This window comes from Macrobrachium nipponense, chromosome 13 (assembly GCF_015104395.2).
Source record: "Macrobrachium nipponense isolate FS-2020 chromosome 13, ASM1510439v2, whole genome shotgun sequence".
Classification (NCBI taxonomy): Eukaryota; Metazoa; Arthropoda; class Malacostraca; order Decapoda; family Palaemonidae; genus Macrobrachium; species Macrobrachium nipponense.
In genome coordinates, this window is record NC_087206.1 from 60,346,824 (window position 1) to 60,363,647 (window position 16,824).

The window sequence follows — 16,824 nt, forward strand, 5'->3', positions numbered from 1 at the left end:
TTCAGCCTCTTACTTCTGAATAAGCTAAGCTAATTCCTATTTCTTCGAGAAACAGATTGACTTTGATTTGTTTGTGCCTATTTTTAATTGACATATACAAACCCCTGTTTTACTACTGTACGAAATACAAACTCATTTACCTATCATCCAAGAATGTTCATTCCCGTCTGGAATCAGACACACTGTGTGTGTAACATTCCTTAGCAACAACCCTTATAGAGTCGTGAGAGAGACTTGTGTCTGCTCATGAGTGTTTAGAGAGCACTGTTCATTCCCATGCCATGTGCGTGTCATACCTACTTGTGCTGCTATGCATTTTACACTGCCACCTGGAAGCCTTATTGCTTGTTTATTGCTGAGTGTCAGTTCCTAACCTACACACTTTACAATGCCACCTGGAAGCATCATCTTGCTTGCTTACTGGTGAGAGTGCCAGTTCCTGCTTGGGGTAACCCTACTTCTGGTCCAGTCTCTCACCCCTCCTGGCCACCCTTAGCCCTGCCCTCGCCTGGGCACCTCCGCCAGCTGATGAATATAATGACAATCATCACAGGCCACCTCCAGAACCATACTATTCACAAGTAAGGGAGAAGTTATTTACTCCCCCTCCTATAGTTTCTCAATCTTGGCATCCACCAGCGCGCCCCTAAAAGCAAGTATGAGGGTCAGATCATCTTACCTCTCCTCACCTTGGAACACCTCATGTATTTTGTACCTACATTAAGAACCCAGCTAATCCTGGAAGAGCTACATGGTGCCCCAGTATGCGTTCACCATCGCTTTCCCTAAATCGGAAATTCAGGAGACTATAAGTCACAACCTAACACAATGGCTCTGTATGACTACAGAGAAGTTTCTTCACAAACTTCCCCAAGTGTTCATCTGTGCTATCCAGAGACAACATTAGATATCTCCCTTCATAAAGAATTGTGTCTTATAGTAACTCCCATGTATAAATGTTCAAAATTTTACCCCTTGTATATCCAGCTATGAACTCCTTATTTTCCTGCATTGTTTCCAGTGCCAAAGTTTGTGTAAGTATTTTCCATGGAGAATGATGAAAATACTGAGGGCAAGCATTTAAATGCAGTAGTTATGCATTTGTAGAGTGTGAATGAAATAAATTGAGTTACATAGAGTAGTTGAAGGAATTGAGTATTGCTTTATACTGAATTTGAAAGTCTGAGTTGCTAGAATTACCATTGTCACAGACAATGGTATGTTTATTATATTCCTTGCTATGCGAGAGAGAGAGAGAGAGAGAGAGAGAGAGAGAGAGAGAGAGAGAGAGAGAGAGAGATGTTTGTTCTCAGAAAAGTATTGTTAGATGTTACAGTTGTAAGACCATTTAACATCTTCAAATGATAGGGAGGTAGGTGCTACAAGCATCCACTTGGACTCTCTTTTATTTCCTTTATTTTACACATACTCAAAAACTTAAAGGAAAAACTGAGTGAGTAACATAAAGGAACTTTGAGAATAAAGTTTTGACTGTTTGAAAAGCTGTGAGACTATTTTAGACTTAACCTCTTACCTTTTGTCTCCCAACAACGGTTCATAGATGGAAAATATTCTTAATTTTATTAAATGACATGTCAAGCTTGAGTTATAGCTTGTCATCTTGTCAGACCCAGCTACTAGCCATATACTAAATCCAAAAAAGGGTCAATAACACTTTAGGATCAAAGCCCCTTTGCTATTGTACTGTGTCTTACGGTTCCCCATCTAATTTGACAGAGGCCATTAACAGATAGTTGCCCTATAAGCCACAAGACTTCACACATTCTCACGTGAGGTCTGAATGACCTGACCCTTAACCCTTTTTACCTGACCCTCTCCCCCGCCATTGTTGTAAGAGCCTTCAGCATCCACAACTCCGCCTCCTCTCAACCCAAGCTAGCCCACTGTACTCTTTCTTCCACCATACCCTTCCTGTGCCGTTATCCAATGACCCTTTCCAGTAGTTGTGAGGATTAGTAGTGAAGATGACAGGACCCAAGAGATCAATCCAGTCCGAACCAGATGCTACCAGCATCTCTGGAACTTGGTATAAATATGTCCTGGCATGGCCTACCAATTAGCATTCTGCCCTAGCGACTTACTGCAATACTAACCTGTCCTGATGCTGAATCTGGCTTGTTCCTCCTTTGATTGCTCTTCCTGCATAATGGACTCTGCCCAGATGTTGGCCCTGACAGCTCTACCAAAGCGTCTGCCCTTGAAGTTCCTGAAGGATGCTGCCTGATGAGGAGCGTATTCCTATTTATTCCTTGGTGAAGCCCTGCAAGTAACCCAAGTCCTTCCGCCTCACACTCTAGCTCCAACTATGCCTGTCTTCTCCATGGACTAAGGTTAATTAAGATTGGATGTTGTTCTGTCGGCCCTTCACCTACTGTTACTAGGAACCATTCACACTACTTTACTTACAGCAATAGACATTGCATTAATTAACATGATCCCGAAGGATTTGTAAATTGAGTATCTTGTATAATTCTTACTTTGCTTTTATCATTTTAAGAAGTTTACTGACATTGGTATTTATGTTGTAACTTTGACTGCATTGGAGAATCGTGTAGAATGCCCTGTTGTGTACTAATCAACAGTACTAATCAACATGTTCTGCCAGTGCCAATCTTAGGATAATATTCATGAGATTTCAGTTGGACCTTAACACTCACTTAAAGTGATCCATTGCTTAGTGTTAATCAATATTGGTAGTTCTAAGTTCTTGATCCATGATTCATGCACCTATGTGTTCCTTCAGGATTAGTGAATTTACTTCCAATAAGATGGCATATCTATAAATTTGCTATTGTGAGTAATAGTATTAATGTCATGAGTGCTGCAGAACCAGACAGTGCTCTCGTAAATCATATCTTCTGCTAACATTATAGAAATTATATTGTGTTAGTGGACAAACTACATTTACATTGAATCCTTTGAAAAGTAATTTTAGTGTTTTCTATAAAGTTTCTTACCCTTTCTGTCAATAGCTTGCATGCGCACTTGAGTAAGTGTAGTCGTTTTTGCACAAGGCATTGCTTTAAGAAGAGTCAGATTTTTCATATCTGATAGTTAAACTTAATACTCGGCATGCAGACTATGACAATATGTATATATATACATAGTGTGTAACACTAGTTTACGCAGATATTTTGGGAAATTAAAGAAAAGGCATCTAAGCAGAGTATATTCTATAAACTTATGCATTTTAAGACTTTGTTTGTCGGCGAGGGGCATTTTAAAATAACCATTATCATTTGAGCTACTTTCATATGATGGAGGTTGGTAATGGGAGGTTAGTAGCCTTGTATTTTGGGTGGGGGGGGGGTGGGGTTAGCATAGAGGAGTATGGTACGATTAGGCCAATGTGAATAAACCACCTCCCAGTCAATTGTATTATTTAGATTTTGAAGAAAAAAATGCATGCATCACTGAATTCCTTTCCCTCCTTATCAGTGCTATTCATTGGACATCGATAAAAAAAAAAGGTAAAACTAAATCTCCCCTCCACCAATGGTAGGCTTATTCATTAGACACCTATCAGTGATTTCAAATTTATTTAAAGAATCTTTCCTCTCCTTCAGACACCACTCATGGGAATATATCTAGTCATGACCCTTAATTCTGAATTCTGTGATGAGGCAGCAGGACAAAGTGAACTTGAATCCAGTGATTACAAATGAAAGTTGCTCGTCAACATTTGCACTATTTACTTGACATGTAAACCTACACCATACTGATGTCAGCTAATTGTTGAAAATCCACTTGCCTCAATCTCCTTGTCCCGCAGCGCCACCACCCCCCCCCCCCCCCCCCAGGCTACTCCGACCTCCATTACCAGCCTCCATCGCTGTTTGTGATACTTAAAAGTAGCTGTTTGTGAATTCCACTGTAATCTTGACATACTATAGATAATTCTGTTTGTAAAACATCTTAAGAAAACTGGCTTTCGAAAGGTAACTTCTGTTAATTTTCGGTCAATCTTAAATTTTTGGTACCAAATTCTAAAGTATATAGAGAAAAGACAATAAGTATGTCGAAGGAAAATTTTGTTAAAATGTAAAAACAGAGACAATGTGGAAAGAGTCATTTAATAATTAAAACTGGTCTTGGTAACTTATTATGAATGGGAGTCATTACTAGAAGTATTAGAATATTATTTAATCTATGATGGATATGCTTAGAGCATTTTTTAGTGCAGACACAGAAGGAACAGCTATCTAAGACAAAAAACGAAGTGATTCTATTGGAGGAATAAATTAGATTATTCTGATTAAACCATAATGGAAAACCTAAGAATGTTGATAATTGGTACACATCTGTTTTCTCAACATATTGCATGGTTTAGTAAAACTGAATTAATACACTTGCAGAAATCTGAAATTAAAAATATCAAATAGATTTGACATGCCATGTCTTCAGTGAATCATTCATTGATGAAATTAGATCTGATCTACAGCAAAAATCATGAGATGACACCTGTTTCCATAAACTCGTCAAAAACTGACAGGAAGCGAGGTTTACACAAGGGATTTGTTTTGAGCTTTTCTAGAGATACTTCCCTGAAACCATTCATAAGAGTTTCAAAGTCTGTGTCTGACATTTCTGGAACTTCATCCGGTTCTGTCAACATCATTGGTACGATACCCAAGGCAAAGATCAGTCCATACTTATGCTTGTCCCTGTATTCCTCCATGAGTTCTTCTATAGTAAAATGCATTGGCATATCGCCCCCTTGTAGGACTTCTTTGTAAGTTGAATGATATAGAGACAGGAAACGATGGAGATTTGGTTTCCTCACATCTCCGTTAACACTTGTCCACAGCAAGTAATTCAGATCACTTGCAGCAGAAGCTTCACGACACATCTGAAGGTCTAACAACATAACTTCCACTGGACGACCTTCAGTGTTATATCTGGAAATTTAGAATTTTGCATGCATTAGGAAATCAGATAGGATTATAACTGTATTTTCACTGTAGTTATAATGTTGTTCTTCATACTATTCTTTTTCTTGATCCCATTCTTTTCCCCCCATTTTTTTTACATCGATTGATAGTGATAATAAAAGTTTAAATTTTCAGTGCAAAAGGATTGCAGTGGCCAAACAGTAGCTCTAAAGTTCACCTCAGTTAGTACAGTTCCTCCACTCTGCAAAAGAGCAATTATCACCTACAACCCTCAATAGTTTTCTCCATTCTGACAAAAACTCCTGGTGTTATTGATTTATAATTTTTTTTTATATTTCTTGAACTTATGTTTATCTGTTGATTGCTATAATCAATATGAACATTCATTGGTAATGTATTGCAATGCAAGTTACTTCTCAGAGATTTGGCCTTCAATACCTTTGACAAATTTAAAGATAAAGGATACAGTTTTTTAAAACCATGAGACCCTGATGGTAAACAAAATCTAAAATATACTGTATTGTACTCTAGTATCTGGTACTTCCACAATTAGAAATGTATGCTGCGCTAATATGGTTGGAGTATTAGTAGAATGAGGAGGAGGAGGAGGAGGAGGTGAAGAGGAAGGAGGAAGATGGAGTCCATAAGTATAGTTGTTGTTGAGACTTAAAAGAGGTTTTTTGAATAAAAAGAAGTGTTTTCCGGTTGAGGTAAGTGGTTGCACTGGCCCAGTTTCAGTTCATATAGTCATACCCTAGGTCGTATCAGCTGTCACAATCGCTTGAAGTGTGTTTTCAATTTGTCTTTTTAACTATGAGCTGTCTCCGCATTTGGCAGAATCACGCTGGCAGTAGGGATTTCTGTTAAAATGACAGGCATATTATATCCATTTGATGGAACTGGTGATATTGGACAGTTAAGGAACTACAAGTTGTAATACCTTTATTCTTTGAAGGAAGTGCATATTCTGTTTATAATGAATTAAGCGATGACAAGAAAAAACATCATAATCAATTAAGTCAATCATTAATTGAAGTTTTCTTCTTTAATCCATTTCAAGCTTATGAACATTGGCTAAGCCTTTCTGGTGTAATGAGCCACTATATCTGTATATGAGTGATTTGTGAAGGTTAACAAGATTGGCAGGTGTTTTCTTCTGATGCACTGTTGTTGAGGGCGTTCGTGGTTGGATTGCCAGCAGATGTGTCATATGAATTTCATGTAATTTCAAAAGTCGAAAAAATTAACCTTGACAACATTGTTCATCGTGTGAGGTTGTTGATGTCCAAACTAGTTGAAAAACCAATAATAGAAGTTGCTAAAAGTATAGCTAATCCTCAAGGGAAAGCGGTGAGTGATATAAATATGCTAGTGAGTCGGCAGTTGAAGTGTTTTCGATGAGGTGAACCACATTTGGTTAGGTTTTGTTATGAGTGTAATTTTGTCTGTTATAGTTGTGGTGAGGTTGGTCACATAGCCAGAAACTGTTCAAAAGGTATCAGAGGATCTGGTGCACCAGCACTAATGAAGCTCCCTGTTATTAAAGTTAGGGTGAAAGGTAAAGTGCCTTGGTGGATACAGGTTTTTTTTTTAGTATTGTTGTTGCTCCAAAAGGAAGTTGCAGTAGTTGGTCGTGAAGTGTCTATAAGGGTGAGTCAGTTTTGTCAGTTTGTGTAGGTAGTGAAGAGTTGTTCTTGAGTTATGTTGTGTTGGTTAGCATGTTAGTTGGTGTGGGTGTTGTGCTAGATATGGATGCATTAGAGAGATTAGGGGCTAAGATGGAGACATTGAATCCAGGTAAATATATTGATATGCAGCTCCTCAGGTCAGGTAAATTTTGAGGTCGGCCAATTTGCAAATAAAGCGCATCCATGAAAAGAGGAAGATATGCAAATGCACATAATGAAAGAAAAAAATTCTAAAATAATTTCCCAACCATCCACATGAGTTGAAAATGACTATTTACGAACCCTTTTACAAGACAATCGTAAGTTTTACTAACTTAAACATTTTTTTTCTGATAAATTATTTTATTTTATTCATTAAACTATAACTGCAGCTTACACAATATCAAAACAGATAAGAAATGAAATCGGTAACAAATTCTTAGCATATATTTTGATAAATATTTACATATTTACCAAGCAACTTTTTTATTTTTTCATGTTTTTTCTAATATTTCTTTGCACTTTTCTTTGCCAAATTACATTTACAACCGATATACTATCGTAAAATACAAAAAAAAAAGCTAAAGCAACCCCTTGGTATATTTATGAGCAAATTTGCAAAAACACGTCATGTGAGACAGAGACGCGATGCATTCCCCTTGATGTTAAAAGCAGAACTGAAGTCCTGAGATGCCCAGATTCGTGATTTTAGCTAGTGTAAAAGTTCCCATTAGTGAATTTATAGGCTATAAAAGTATTGGCACCTCTTTCCCTTCCATTTCTTTCCAAATCAATGGTGCATAATATTGTTTATCTACCGGATCAATCCATCCACCACCCCAAACCTGTTATTAAATTGTGTCCCTAAAATAATGTTGAAGATCTTGAAAGAGGGCCTATCTAGGTGAGAAAGTGGAGTCTGCTGCTAATTGACTTATTTACAGAAAATTCATACGGGTTAGTGGCTCTTGCGAGCCACAGAGTAGTTCCCGACTTCTGACAGATCAAAGAAGGGATTAAATTCAGACATCTGTGTTTGCTCAAAAATATAAATTTACATGTGATTGATACAAGAGATTCTGTTGGGAATTATGCAGTTATGATTAGAAAGCTGGCACAACAACACACATATTGGTAATGATTAATACATGGGTCGTGACATTGATGACAATTAAGGTATCTGTACACAAAATGTATCAGAGAAATTCTGTCTTTCTCGACTGCATGCCTTGCTCGCAGGTTCCTCATACAGGAAAATGGTTGCAATGTGTTAGGCCCAAACATGGGGTGGACTACAGACACCCACCTTGTAAAAGCCTATGGCTGTATGTCATATTTGCTGTGTTGTTCACAGGCCCAGTAAGTCATGTGGCAGCTCGTTTCTCCTGCCTTAGTATCTGGCAGTGAGTAACTGGTGCTGTCTAGCATATTAGTTGCTGCCGTTGATTCATTCTTGGTACATTTGCTTGGTTTTTGAGGAAATGGTGTCGGCGCTGTTCTTGGTATCAGCTGTTTAGCTGCTACGTTGACCAGTAGGCTGTGATCTTGTTAGGAAATCCACTCCTAACAGCCCCATTGTCACATCTGCTGTGATGGAAGACCAGTTATATTCTTTCCCTTTGAAAGGAATTTTCACCTCTCACCTTCCATACATTGTCAGTGGTCATCCTCTGTCCACTGATACAGGAAGTTGGTGGGGTAGCAAGGAAAAGCCTTTGTTTTGTGATGGCTGGGATGCATTATTTGCATACTCTGGACTCAACTCACATTTTATGTCAGATCTTTCATCTTTTACAAAGAAGCATGTTCATCCTTTTGTCCACACCTGAAAGAAAAAATGCACCTGCCCACCGCTGACATTAATATTGTTGGGTTGTCATACTTTGGGGCTTTTGTCTGCTGGGTCTAACATGGTGGTGCTGCTGCTGCTGTTGGCCGGGTAGTTTGTGAGTAGTACCTCCCTCATGAGGTCCAAGGATGACTCAGGATGGCCACCTCTAGGTCATGGGGCATGAATGACGGTATGCATATGGAGGAAGCAACAAGGGTCGTTGGCAGAGGTTCATTGGTTTTGGCTGGGTCAGTCATCTCTTTGAGTTGGTCATCTCAGTGTGTCACCAATGTGCAATGACATTGGCCTTCTCGATCACTCCAAGGTCACCAGTGGGAGATGAGGTATACCAGTGATATATAGATCCTGCTGCTAACTGATTTATTTACAGAACAATCATACAGGTCAACGGCTTGTGTGAGCCACAAGGTAGTGCTCGACTTTTGACAGATCAAAGAATGGATTAAATTCTGGCATCTGTGTTTGTTCACAGATAAAATCTACATGTGAATTGGTACAGAGTTTCGGTTGGAATCATGTAGATATGATTAGAAAGCTGGCCCAACAATACACAGAATGGTAATGATATATGGGTCATGACAATACCAGCAACTGAGGTATCTGTACAAAAGACATAATAGAGAAATTGTGTTTCTCTTGACAGCATGTCTTGCTCACAGGTTCCTTGTCATGGGGAAATGGTGGTCTCGTTTGCAGGTGTGTGTAGGCCCACTCACATGGGCATTACAGTATTATTGTAAATGAAAATATATTTTCTGTGGCTGAGGTGATTTCTTATCTGTGTAAGTTTGGGTTAGGAACAAAGATTCAGAGTCACTGGATGGTGGCTGTGTATTGGGAAAGACTCTTTATTGTGGTAGCAGTGGAAAGCTGAAGTTTAGATGTGGCAATCTGATCCTTTCAGTGAACAGTGAGAAATTGTCATGCAGAAATTTGCTTTCCATTTGTTGTAAGCTAGTGGGGTCATTATCCAGTCTGTGGATGGATTTGTGTGGTGTGTAGTTACGTGAAGAGAATAAGTGAAGTTTATGCTTGGGATGACTGGATTGGAGGTAAGGCTCAGTCATTGGTGGAGGAATTTATTAAAAAGGGTGCAGGATGATGAGATGTGGCTTTGGAGATGAATGGAGTGATTGATGTGGATGGGACATGACTTTGTAAGCCAGCCGATGAAGCTCACATCAATGTTGCTGAATTAAATGCTGTGGTAAAAGGAAGAGATTTATCAATAGGATCATGAGTCTGTTGAGATAACAGATTCAGCAACCAAATCAAGTTGGTTGTGTAGAATCTTTACTAGAGACTTTACAGTAAAGGTTTCTGGTATGTCAGAGATGTTAGTGAAATACCGATTGTCTTTGATAAAAGATATAATTGATATAATTGATGGATATGAGTTGGATGTCTCTGTGGCATTGGTAAAATCTTGCCAGAGCAAATCTGATGGATTAACCAGAGTGAGGATGGATAGGCTTTGTAGTTTCAGGTACCCACATGCACAGTGAATTAGAGGAATTTGCATAATAGGCATCATTTTGGTGTTGATAGATCATTTTACTTAGCACAGTTAGTTATTCCTGAATTAAAGAGAGGTGATGTTGAGAAATGCGTTTGTGGGTTTTGCAGTGCAGGTCGATGATCCAGCACTAAGCAAGACCCTAGTGAGTTAAATGTAGAGAAAAATGGATGTAACACATTACAAAGGAAGGAGCTATTTGACAATAGTGGGCTATGGGCCAGGTAGATTTGCTTTTTGGAGAGAGAAAACCAACGCCAGATATTTTGTTCACAAATTACCACATTTAGATCTCATCAATTTGAAAAGTTATGCAAGGCAGAACATTGAGAGTCATTATCGTGCTTCTGGTAATGGGATTGTTGAACATCACCATCACACTATAAAATAGTGGGCTATGGGCCAGGTAGATTTGTTTTTTGGAGAGAGAAAATGCCAGAGATATTTGTTCAAATTACCACATTTAGATCTCATCAATTTGAAAAGTTATGCAAGGCAGAACATTGAGAGTCATTATCGTGCTTCTGGTAATGGGATTGTTGAACATCACCATCACACTATAAACCGTTTAGTAGCACAAAGTAATGCTAACTCTGATGATAGTGTTTTGGCATAACATTTCAGGAAAATCGGTGGTAGTGCTAAGAGTGCTCTATGTATCATGTTATTTAACTATACTTGGAGAAACCAGAGGTGCAGAGCAAGACTGATATAGTGGCTGAGCCTGCTTTGCAATTGGTGATGAAGTTTTTGTGAAACCTCCTAATGCAAAGAGCGCTTCTAAATGGGAGAGGGTCGTGTGACAAAAGGTAACATCAGAGCATAATGTTGATGGTGTACCACGTCATGTATTAGACATACATGGGATTCTTGATGAAAGTGATGAGGAGTTGGGTGGGGGTTGTGATGAAGATGATGACATAAAGAGTTAATCAGATGTGATTGAGCAGGTTGACATACCCGAATCCTCCAGGATGGTTTGACAGTGGCGGCCTCCTGTGTGTATGTGCGATCGTGCGAGTCATTGATGTGTAAATCATGGGGGTTAGGTGGTGGGGGACTTGGTTGGAGGAAGAAGTAGTGGTAGAAGAAGGAAGAAGAGGAGGTGAAGAGGAGGGAGGAAGAAGACGTGCATCAGTAGTAGTTGTTGAAACTTAAAAGAGGTTGGTTGAATAAAAAAAAGGATCCAGTTGAGTTAGGTGGTTACACTTGCCAGTTTCAGTTTGTATAGTTGTACTCAAAATTGTATTAATGGTCTATCTTGGCAGCAGTCACAATTGCCTGAGGTGTGTATTCTGTTTGTCAATTCAACTACAATTTCAAACCTGTAAAAAGCACTAAGTAAATTTATTTCACGCTCTTTGTCAATATACTTCAAAATGGTTAATGAGCACCTAACTTTAATTTGCATCAATCCAATATTTTAACTTATGTTTTACAGATGTTTCAAAGGTATACTAGATAACAATTCTTTCAAAAACCTCTGAAACTTAGATGGATTATCCAGTTATCAAGTTTTCAAAATTGCTTTATCACCTATGTGATTTTCTTTCATTTATCACTATCGTTAATATTTATCATTATATTATTTTGTTCTAATTCCATTATTTGAAAGCTCTTAATGTATTATTACTATCTTTCATTCTATTGGTTTTTTTTGTCTGTCACAGTCATCCTATTCGACTGGGTGGTTTTGTAGTGTGGGGTTCTGAGTTGCATCCTCCCTAGGAGTCCATCAATTTTCTTACTATGTGCGCTGTTTCCAGGAGCAAACTCTTCTGCATGAGTCCTGAAGCTATTTCAGCATCTAATTTTTCCAGGTTCCTTTTCATGGATCTTGGGATCGTGCCTAGTGTCTCTATGATTATGGGTACAATTTCCACTGGCATATCCCATATCCTTCTTTGTTTTATTTGCAGTTCTTGATACTTATCAATTTTTTTCTCTTTCTCTCTCATCTACCCTGGTGTCCTATGTTATTGCGACATTGATGAGTGATACTTTCTTTTTGGTTTTGTCAATCGTCACGACTGGTCTGTTGCACGTATCACCCCATCTCTTCTGATACCATAGTCCCAGAGGATCTTTGCCTGATCGTTTTCTATCACTCCCTCAGGTAGGTCTTCGTACCACTTATTACTGCAAGGTAGATGGTGTTTCTTGCACAGGCTCCAGTGGAAGCCTTTTGTTACTGAATCATGCCTTTTTTTGTACTGGTTCTCTGCAAGTGACGGCCATTAGATTGCTCTGTCGTTTATGGTCTCTTTTTTCACATTGCACTTCCTGCATATGGATGAGATGTTTTTTCCATCTATCCTTCTTCTTCCTTCTTGAGTTCTCCCCTCTGTAGCCATTGCCATGTTTATTCGCTGGCCAGTTCTTAAGTCTGTCTCATGTACCTACTGTCTGTGCATTGGTTTGTTTTGCCATTCTTCCATTTTCCTGTCTGTATATAACTGGGTGTTCGTCTACTTTTATCAGTCCCTCTTCCCATGCACTCCTGAGCCATTTGTTTTCACTGGTTTTCAGACATTGCCCTAGTTCACTGCTCTCGATATTGAAGCAGTCCTCTGTGCCTAGTAGTCCTCTCTCTCCTTCCTTTCGTGTTATGTATAGTCTGTCCGTCTTTGCTCTTGGGTGTAGTGCTTTGTGTAGTCATGTGTTTTCTAGTTTTCTGGTCTATGCTGCAGAGTTCAACCTTCGTCCACTCCACTACTCCCGCATTGTATCTGATTATTATTACTAATATTATTATCCTGTTCTACAATTCTTTCTAATATTTGATCCCTGACTGCTTTTCTTATTTAACTGTAGTAATAGCGCCTTTGACATAATTTTTCTAGGTGCAACAGCTCAATTTTTTTAGGCAAAATGAAAATGTTTTATCAAATATTTTTGTGGTGTTTTAAATATGTATAGGAAAGGTATGAGCAACCTTTTAAAATTTGAAAGTTTCCTCTCTAAAAACAGTTCAATCAATGTGCTTAGTAATGTTGGATCCATGCTCATACTCTCTTGACCGCATTATTTTCCAGTCTATTCCAGATCGTAAGAACAGCGGTACCCTAATTTTGAGTTTGGAGGAAGTAAATTAAGGATATTAATAGTCTGCACATTGAAAACAATTATTTTACGTACTTTCTTATACCAACAATCATGCCATTTGTAAAGACTGAAAACAAGAAAATTCCCCAAAAACCATGTTGTGGTCCATTAGACACGATTCAAGTTAATTCACTTGAAAAAAACTAACAACAACAACTCTGTGTCTGTGATAACTTAAAAACCTACAAAACATGCTAAGTATCTAGCCTCCCTTTATGTCTTTGAATGTATAAAATCTATCTCTTCACCCACAAGCTTTTTATCAAGCACTGTCTGCCCAAACCTGAAAAGGAAATTCGTTCAGCTTATGACTTGACTTTTGGCAAAATTTCACTGTTTTGTGTGTGCTATGTTGCTATTTCTTGGTGCCTAATTATTTTGCATAGCTTTACGAATGGTATTTTGTGACTATCAGTTATAACAGGGAAGCTTCAAACTTCTTATATTTTTTTTTTTCATTTTTACCTTAAGAAGAGAATCTGCAAAATTCAGTAACATTTTTCGTCTTTTTATGTCAGTTATCTACTGAATAAGCTGCGTTTCGTTATCTTTTTTTCTGAAGAAAGAATGCTAGTGGAAAAGGACTCCGGGGATGCTTTAGAGCTTTCTCTTTCAGCAACTCGTGTGTTTATATTAAGAGAGCATGAAGGACCCTTCAAGTTATGAGAGTAGAACTGTACAAAGATTAAGCAGCTAGAATAGAGACTTTGTCATCATAGACCCTATTCCTTAGGTACTCTTCTACTGAATAGAGTTAACATACAAAGAGCCCAAAATTAATGTTTTTATCATACGTAGGTCAACATTCATAAGTACAAAAAAAAGTATATCATCTACTAGTCTGAAGTGCAAAACAACAATTGTTTCCTCCAAAAAAAGGGTGGTTCTAACATATGGGAGCCTGACGTTTATTGTCTGCTGGCATTGCAAAGGGTGCGAGAGATAGTAAGAAGGGATGTGTTTGCAAATGTTGGATTTGAGTAGCAATATTGTTTGCCTTACCTAAACAGAAGATTGTTGTTCCAGCAGTCCCCATGGCATATGCTGCTGAATCTTGTACTTTGTATTCCTGAAGATAAAATATTTTCAACTTCACATCTGAAGGACTTCAACCAAGCACTGGCAGTCTCATAACCACCAATTCTATCCAACATTATTACCCCAGTATCAACACATCTCTGCATCCATGACACAAACATTTCTTTGGTATTTGGGGTGAAATCTAAAAAGTCCTTTGATAGAAATTCATATCTTGCTTCAGCAGACTCTCCTTTCAGAACCTTCTTTGTCAGGAGATAAGATGCACCATGCAGTCTGGCAAGCTCGGAAATGACGAGAGCAATGTGATATTCATCCATACCTTTCCTCCTGTCAAACATTTTGAAATCCCTCGCTCTTAGATCTTCAAGATAAAGTTGTTCTTTTCCCTCTTCTAAGGAAACAAGGAAACACTTCGCAAAGCGAAGAGGCTTTTGGCCTGCAGACATCAGAACTTCATTCAATGCTGGCACAAGTTCTTCATAAAATTTGCCTTCCTTTTCAAAGAGAAATGGTTCTGCTTCTTGAAATTCTCCAAAATTCCTATGAGGATTCAGCTTTACAACATAGGTGACCTCACTATCTTCCTTATCATTCATGGAATATTTGACTTGTACACTTGTTACATCACTGGCATAGTTATCTCCGCGTTTGGTGAAATCAGCGACCTTCCAGGATTTTAAGACAGACATGGATTCCCTTGGTCTGCTGTGAGAGCTTCTCAACATAGCTCTTCCGCATGGATTCCCTTGTCTGCTTTGAGAGCTTTCTCAACATAGTCTTCCGCAATGAAACTCTTGGGGTCCGACACAGTCGGTGTTGAAAGTGACACTGCAAAAGAACAGAGAAAATTACCAAGTGTTAAATCACATTTTCATTCGATTTTTCATCTATTGTATTGGCTCCTATATTTTTCTATTAACTTTTATTTGAGTATAAAAGTACTGTTATTACATTTATGTTCAGTTCCAAACTTTTTGTTTCAGTGAAAGGTCTGATAGTCGATATATTTAAAAAAATTTTTGCTTTATCTATAAATGTGCCCCACCTTCTCTCTCATACAAGAAATCAGGAATTATAGAGAAGACTGTGTTTATAACTGCCAACCACTCAACTGATCCTATCAAAGAATATATTCGAATGAAGAATATGAATAATAATCACATCCTCTAAAGATGAGGATAAATGTCTCCCCCATTGTTGTGTATTAAATCTTGAGCGATATCGGGTATCTGACTACATGGGTATACACAAGCAATGGGTTCATGTACTGCAGATAGTGAAGGGAGGTCTGAAAAATTTTACCAAGCCTGACTCTCCCAAACCGACAGACAGCAACCATAATGGAAGAGGCTCAACGTGTCCACCTTCATGATTATGTAAACTCCCCAGCAGGTTCCATTCGTTGGCAGGAATCAGTGACATAAGAAAACCATAGAAAATGCCTTTTCATACTTCAGGAAATCATATAGAAAAACTATGTAAATTTCCTGAATAGAAGTTAGAATTCAAAAAAAATTTAATTTATTTCATGCTAAATATGTCTTTTTAACTTTAATTGTGTTCAGTGCCCTATTTATCTATATCTACAATAATACTGAAAATCTTTAATATTATACACGTTTTACTCAAAATAGAAAATGCATTTTTAATTCTTTAACTTCTGAACATGCCAATAAATTGAATTTGATGGCAATGAAATGAACTCACTAAATAAAATCATGTCGAAAAATTGTAAATTTCCTAAATAAAAGTTAAAACTGAAAGATATTTATATTACTAAATATATTCTCAGGAGTAGACCCTCTCTCAAACGTGTCTCGTTGAAAAGGATTGCTGCTTCAGCTCCATTAATTTTATATAGTCTTCTCTATTTTCCTTATCAGAGACTTTTCTGTATTGCTCAAACTGGCAAGCAATGTGCCAAAGGGGATCTTCAAATCTGGTTGGGTCATTTCTGATATTCTTTATTACTATTCCTATTACAATCTTCTCTCTCTCTCTCTCTCTCTCTCTCTCTCTCTCTCTCTCTCTCTCTCTCTCTCTCTCTCTCTCTTTCTCGTGACGTTTCACCCAGATCTACGAGGGCATTATCACAGCGATGGTTGATGTAGAACTGAATCTTGGTGGTGCGTCCTTCCGCAGGACCCGGTGAGGGGTGTACGGGTTTTCATTGGCTGGCGACCTTCTCATGTGGGTGCCATCACTGGAAACCACGTTTTCATTGGCTACGACAGTGGTGATGTCACTCCTAGTATTACCAGCATCTTCATCAATGTTGATCCCTTCCTGGTCTCTGGTGCTATCCTCTTGAGGGTGGGGGCTGGGCCTTTCTTACACAGGTGGGCAGCAGGAAGGGTTCATGTATCGTATTTGGGATGGGTTTCTGTTCCAAGATGAGTAACACCAAGAATGCGTGGCGTCGCTGATCAGGGGCTCTTCCAATTATTTTGGTGTTCCTGACAATGTCCTCTCGCTCAACATGCTGTTGGTAGCCAGTGAGGGCGTGGTGTTTGATGGCGCCGTTCTGTGCATTGCATGAGATGCTCTTAGACAGTCATAAGTTGTCTACCAATATAGATTCAGGGGGTGTCCAGCAGGAGGGGCAGGGTTATTCCTCATTACCAGGTCTCTTGTCCTGTGGTTCTTATAATATATTACCAGCGAGAGCTTCTTCCCTTCCTCCATAGGGGTGATGTTCTCATTCACGATCTGTCTAATGCACTTCTCTTC

At 38.5% G+C, this 16,824-nt stretch overlaps 1 protein-coding gene across 1 annotated transcript; it reads right to left on the reverse strand.

Annotated features, from left to right (window-relative positions):
- Positions 1 to 3,320: 3,320 nt before the first annotated feature.
- LOC135225826 (uncharacterized) lies at positions 3,321 to 14,786 on the reverse strand. Its single transcript, XM_064265351.1, has 2 exons — positions 14,056 to 14,786; positions 3,321 to 4,919 (listed from the first exon to the last, which is right to left on the reverse strand). The coding sequence occupies exons 1-2, from the start codon at positions 14,781 to 14,783 to the stop codon at positions 4,469 to 4,471; spliced, it is 1,179 nt and encodes a 392-aa protein (XP_064121421.1). The 5' UTR covers positions 14,784 to 14,786; the 3' UTR covers positions 3,321 to 4,468.
- Between the last annotated feature and the right edge of the window lie 2,038 nt (positions 14,787 to 16,824).

What these genes read in the sequence shown, in the direction of transcription:
- LOC135225826 (XM_064265351.1), bottom strand. Translation starts at nt 14,783, where the DNA reads ATGTCTGTCTTAAAATCCTGGAAGGTCGCTGATTTCACCAAACGCGGA. An exon ending in AACAACAATCTTCTGTTTAG is followed by an intron (nt 4,920 to 14,055) that starts GTAAGGCAAACA and finishes CTAAATTTCCAG; the next exon opens with ATATAACACTGAAGGTCGTC.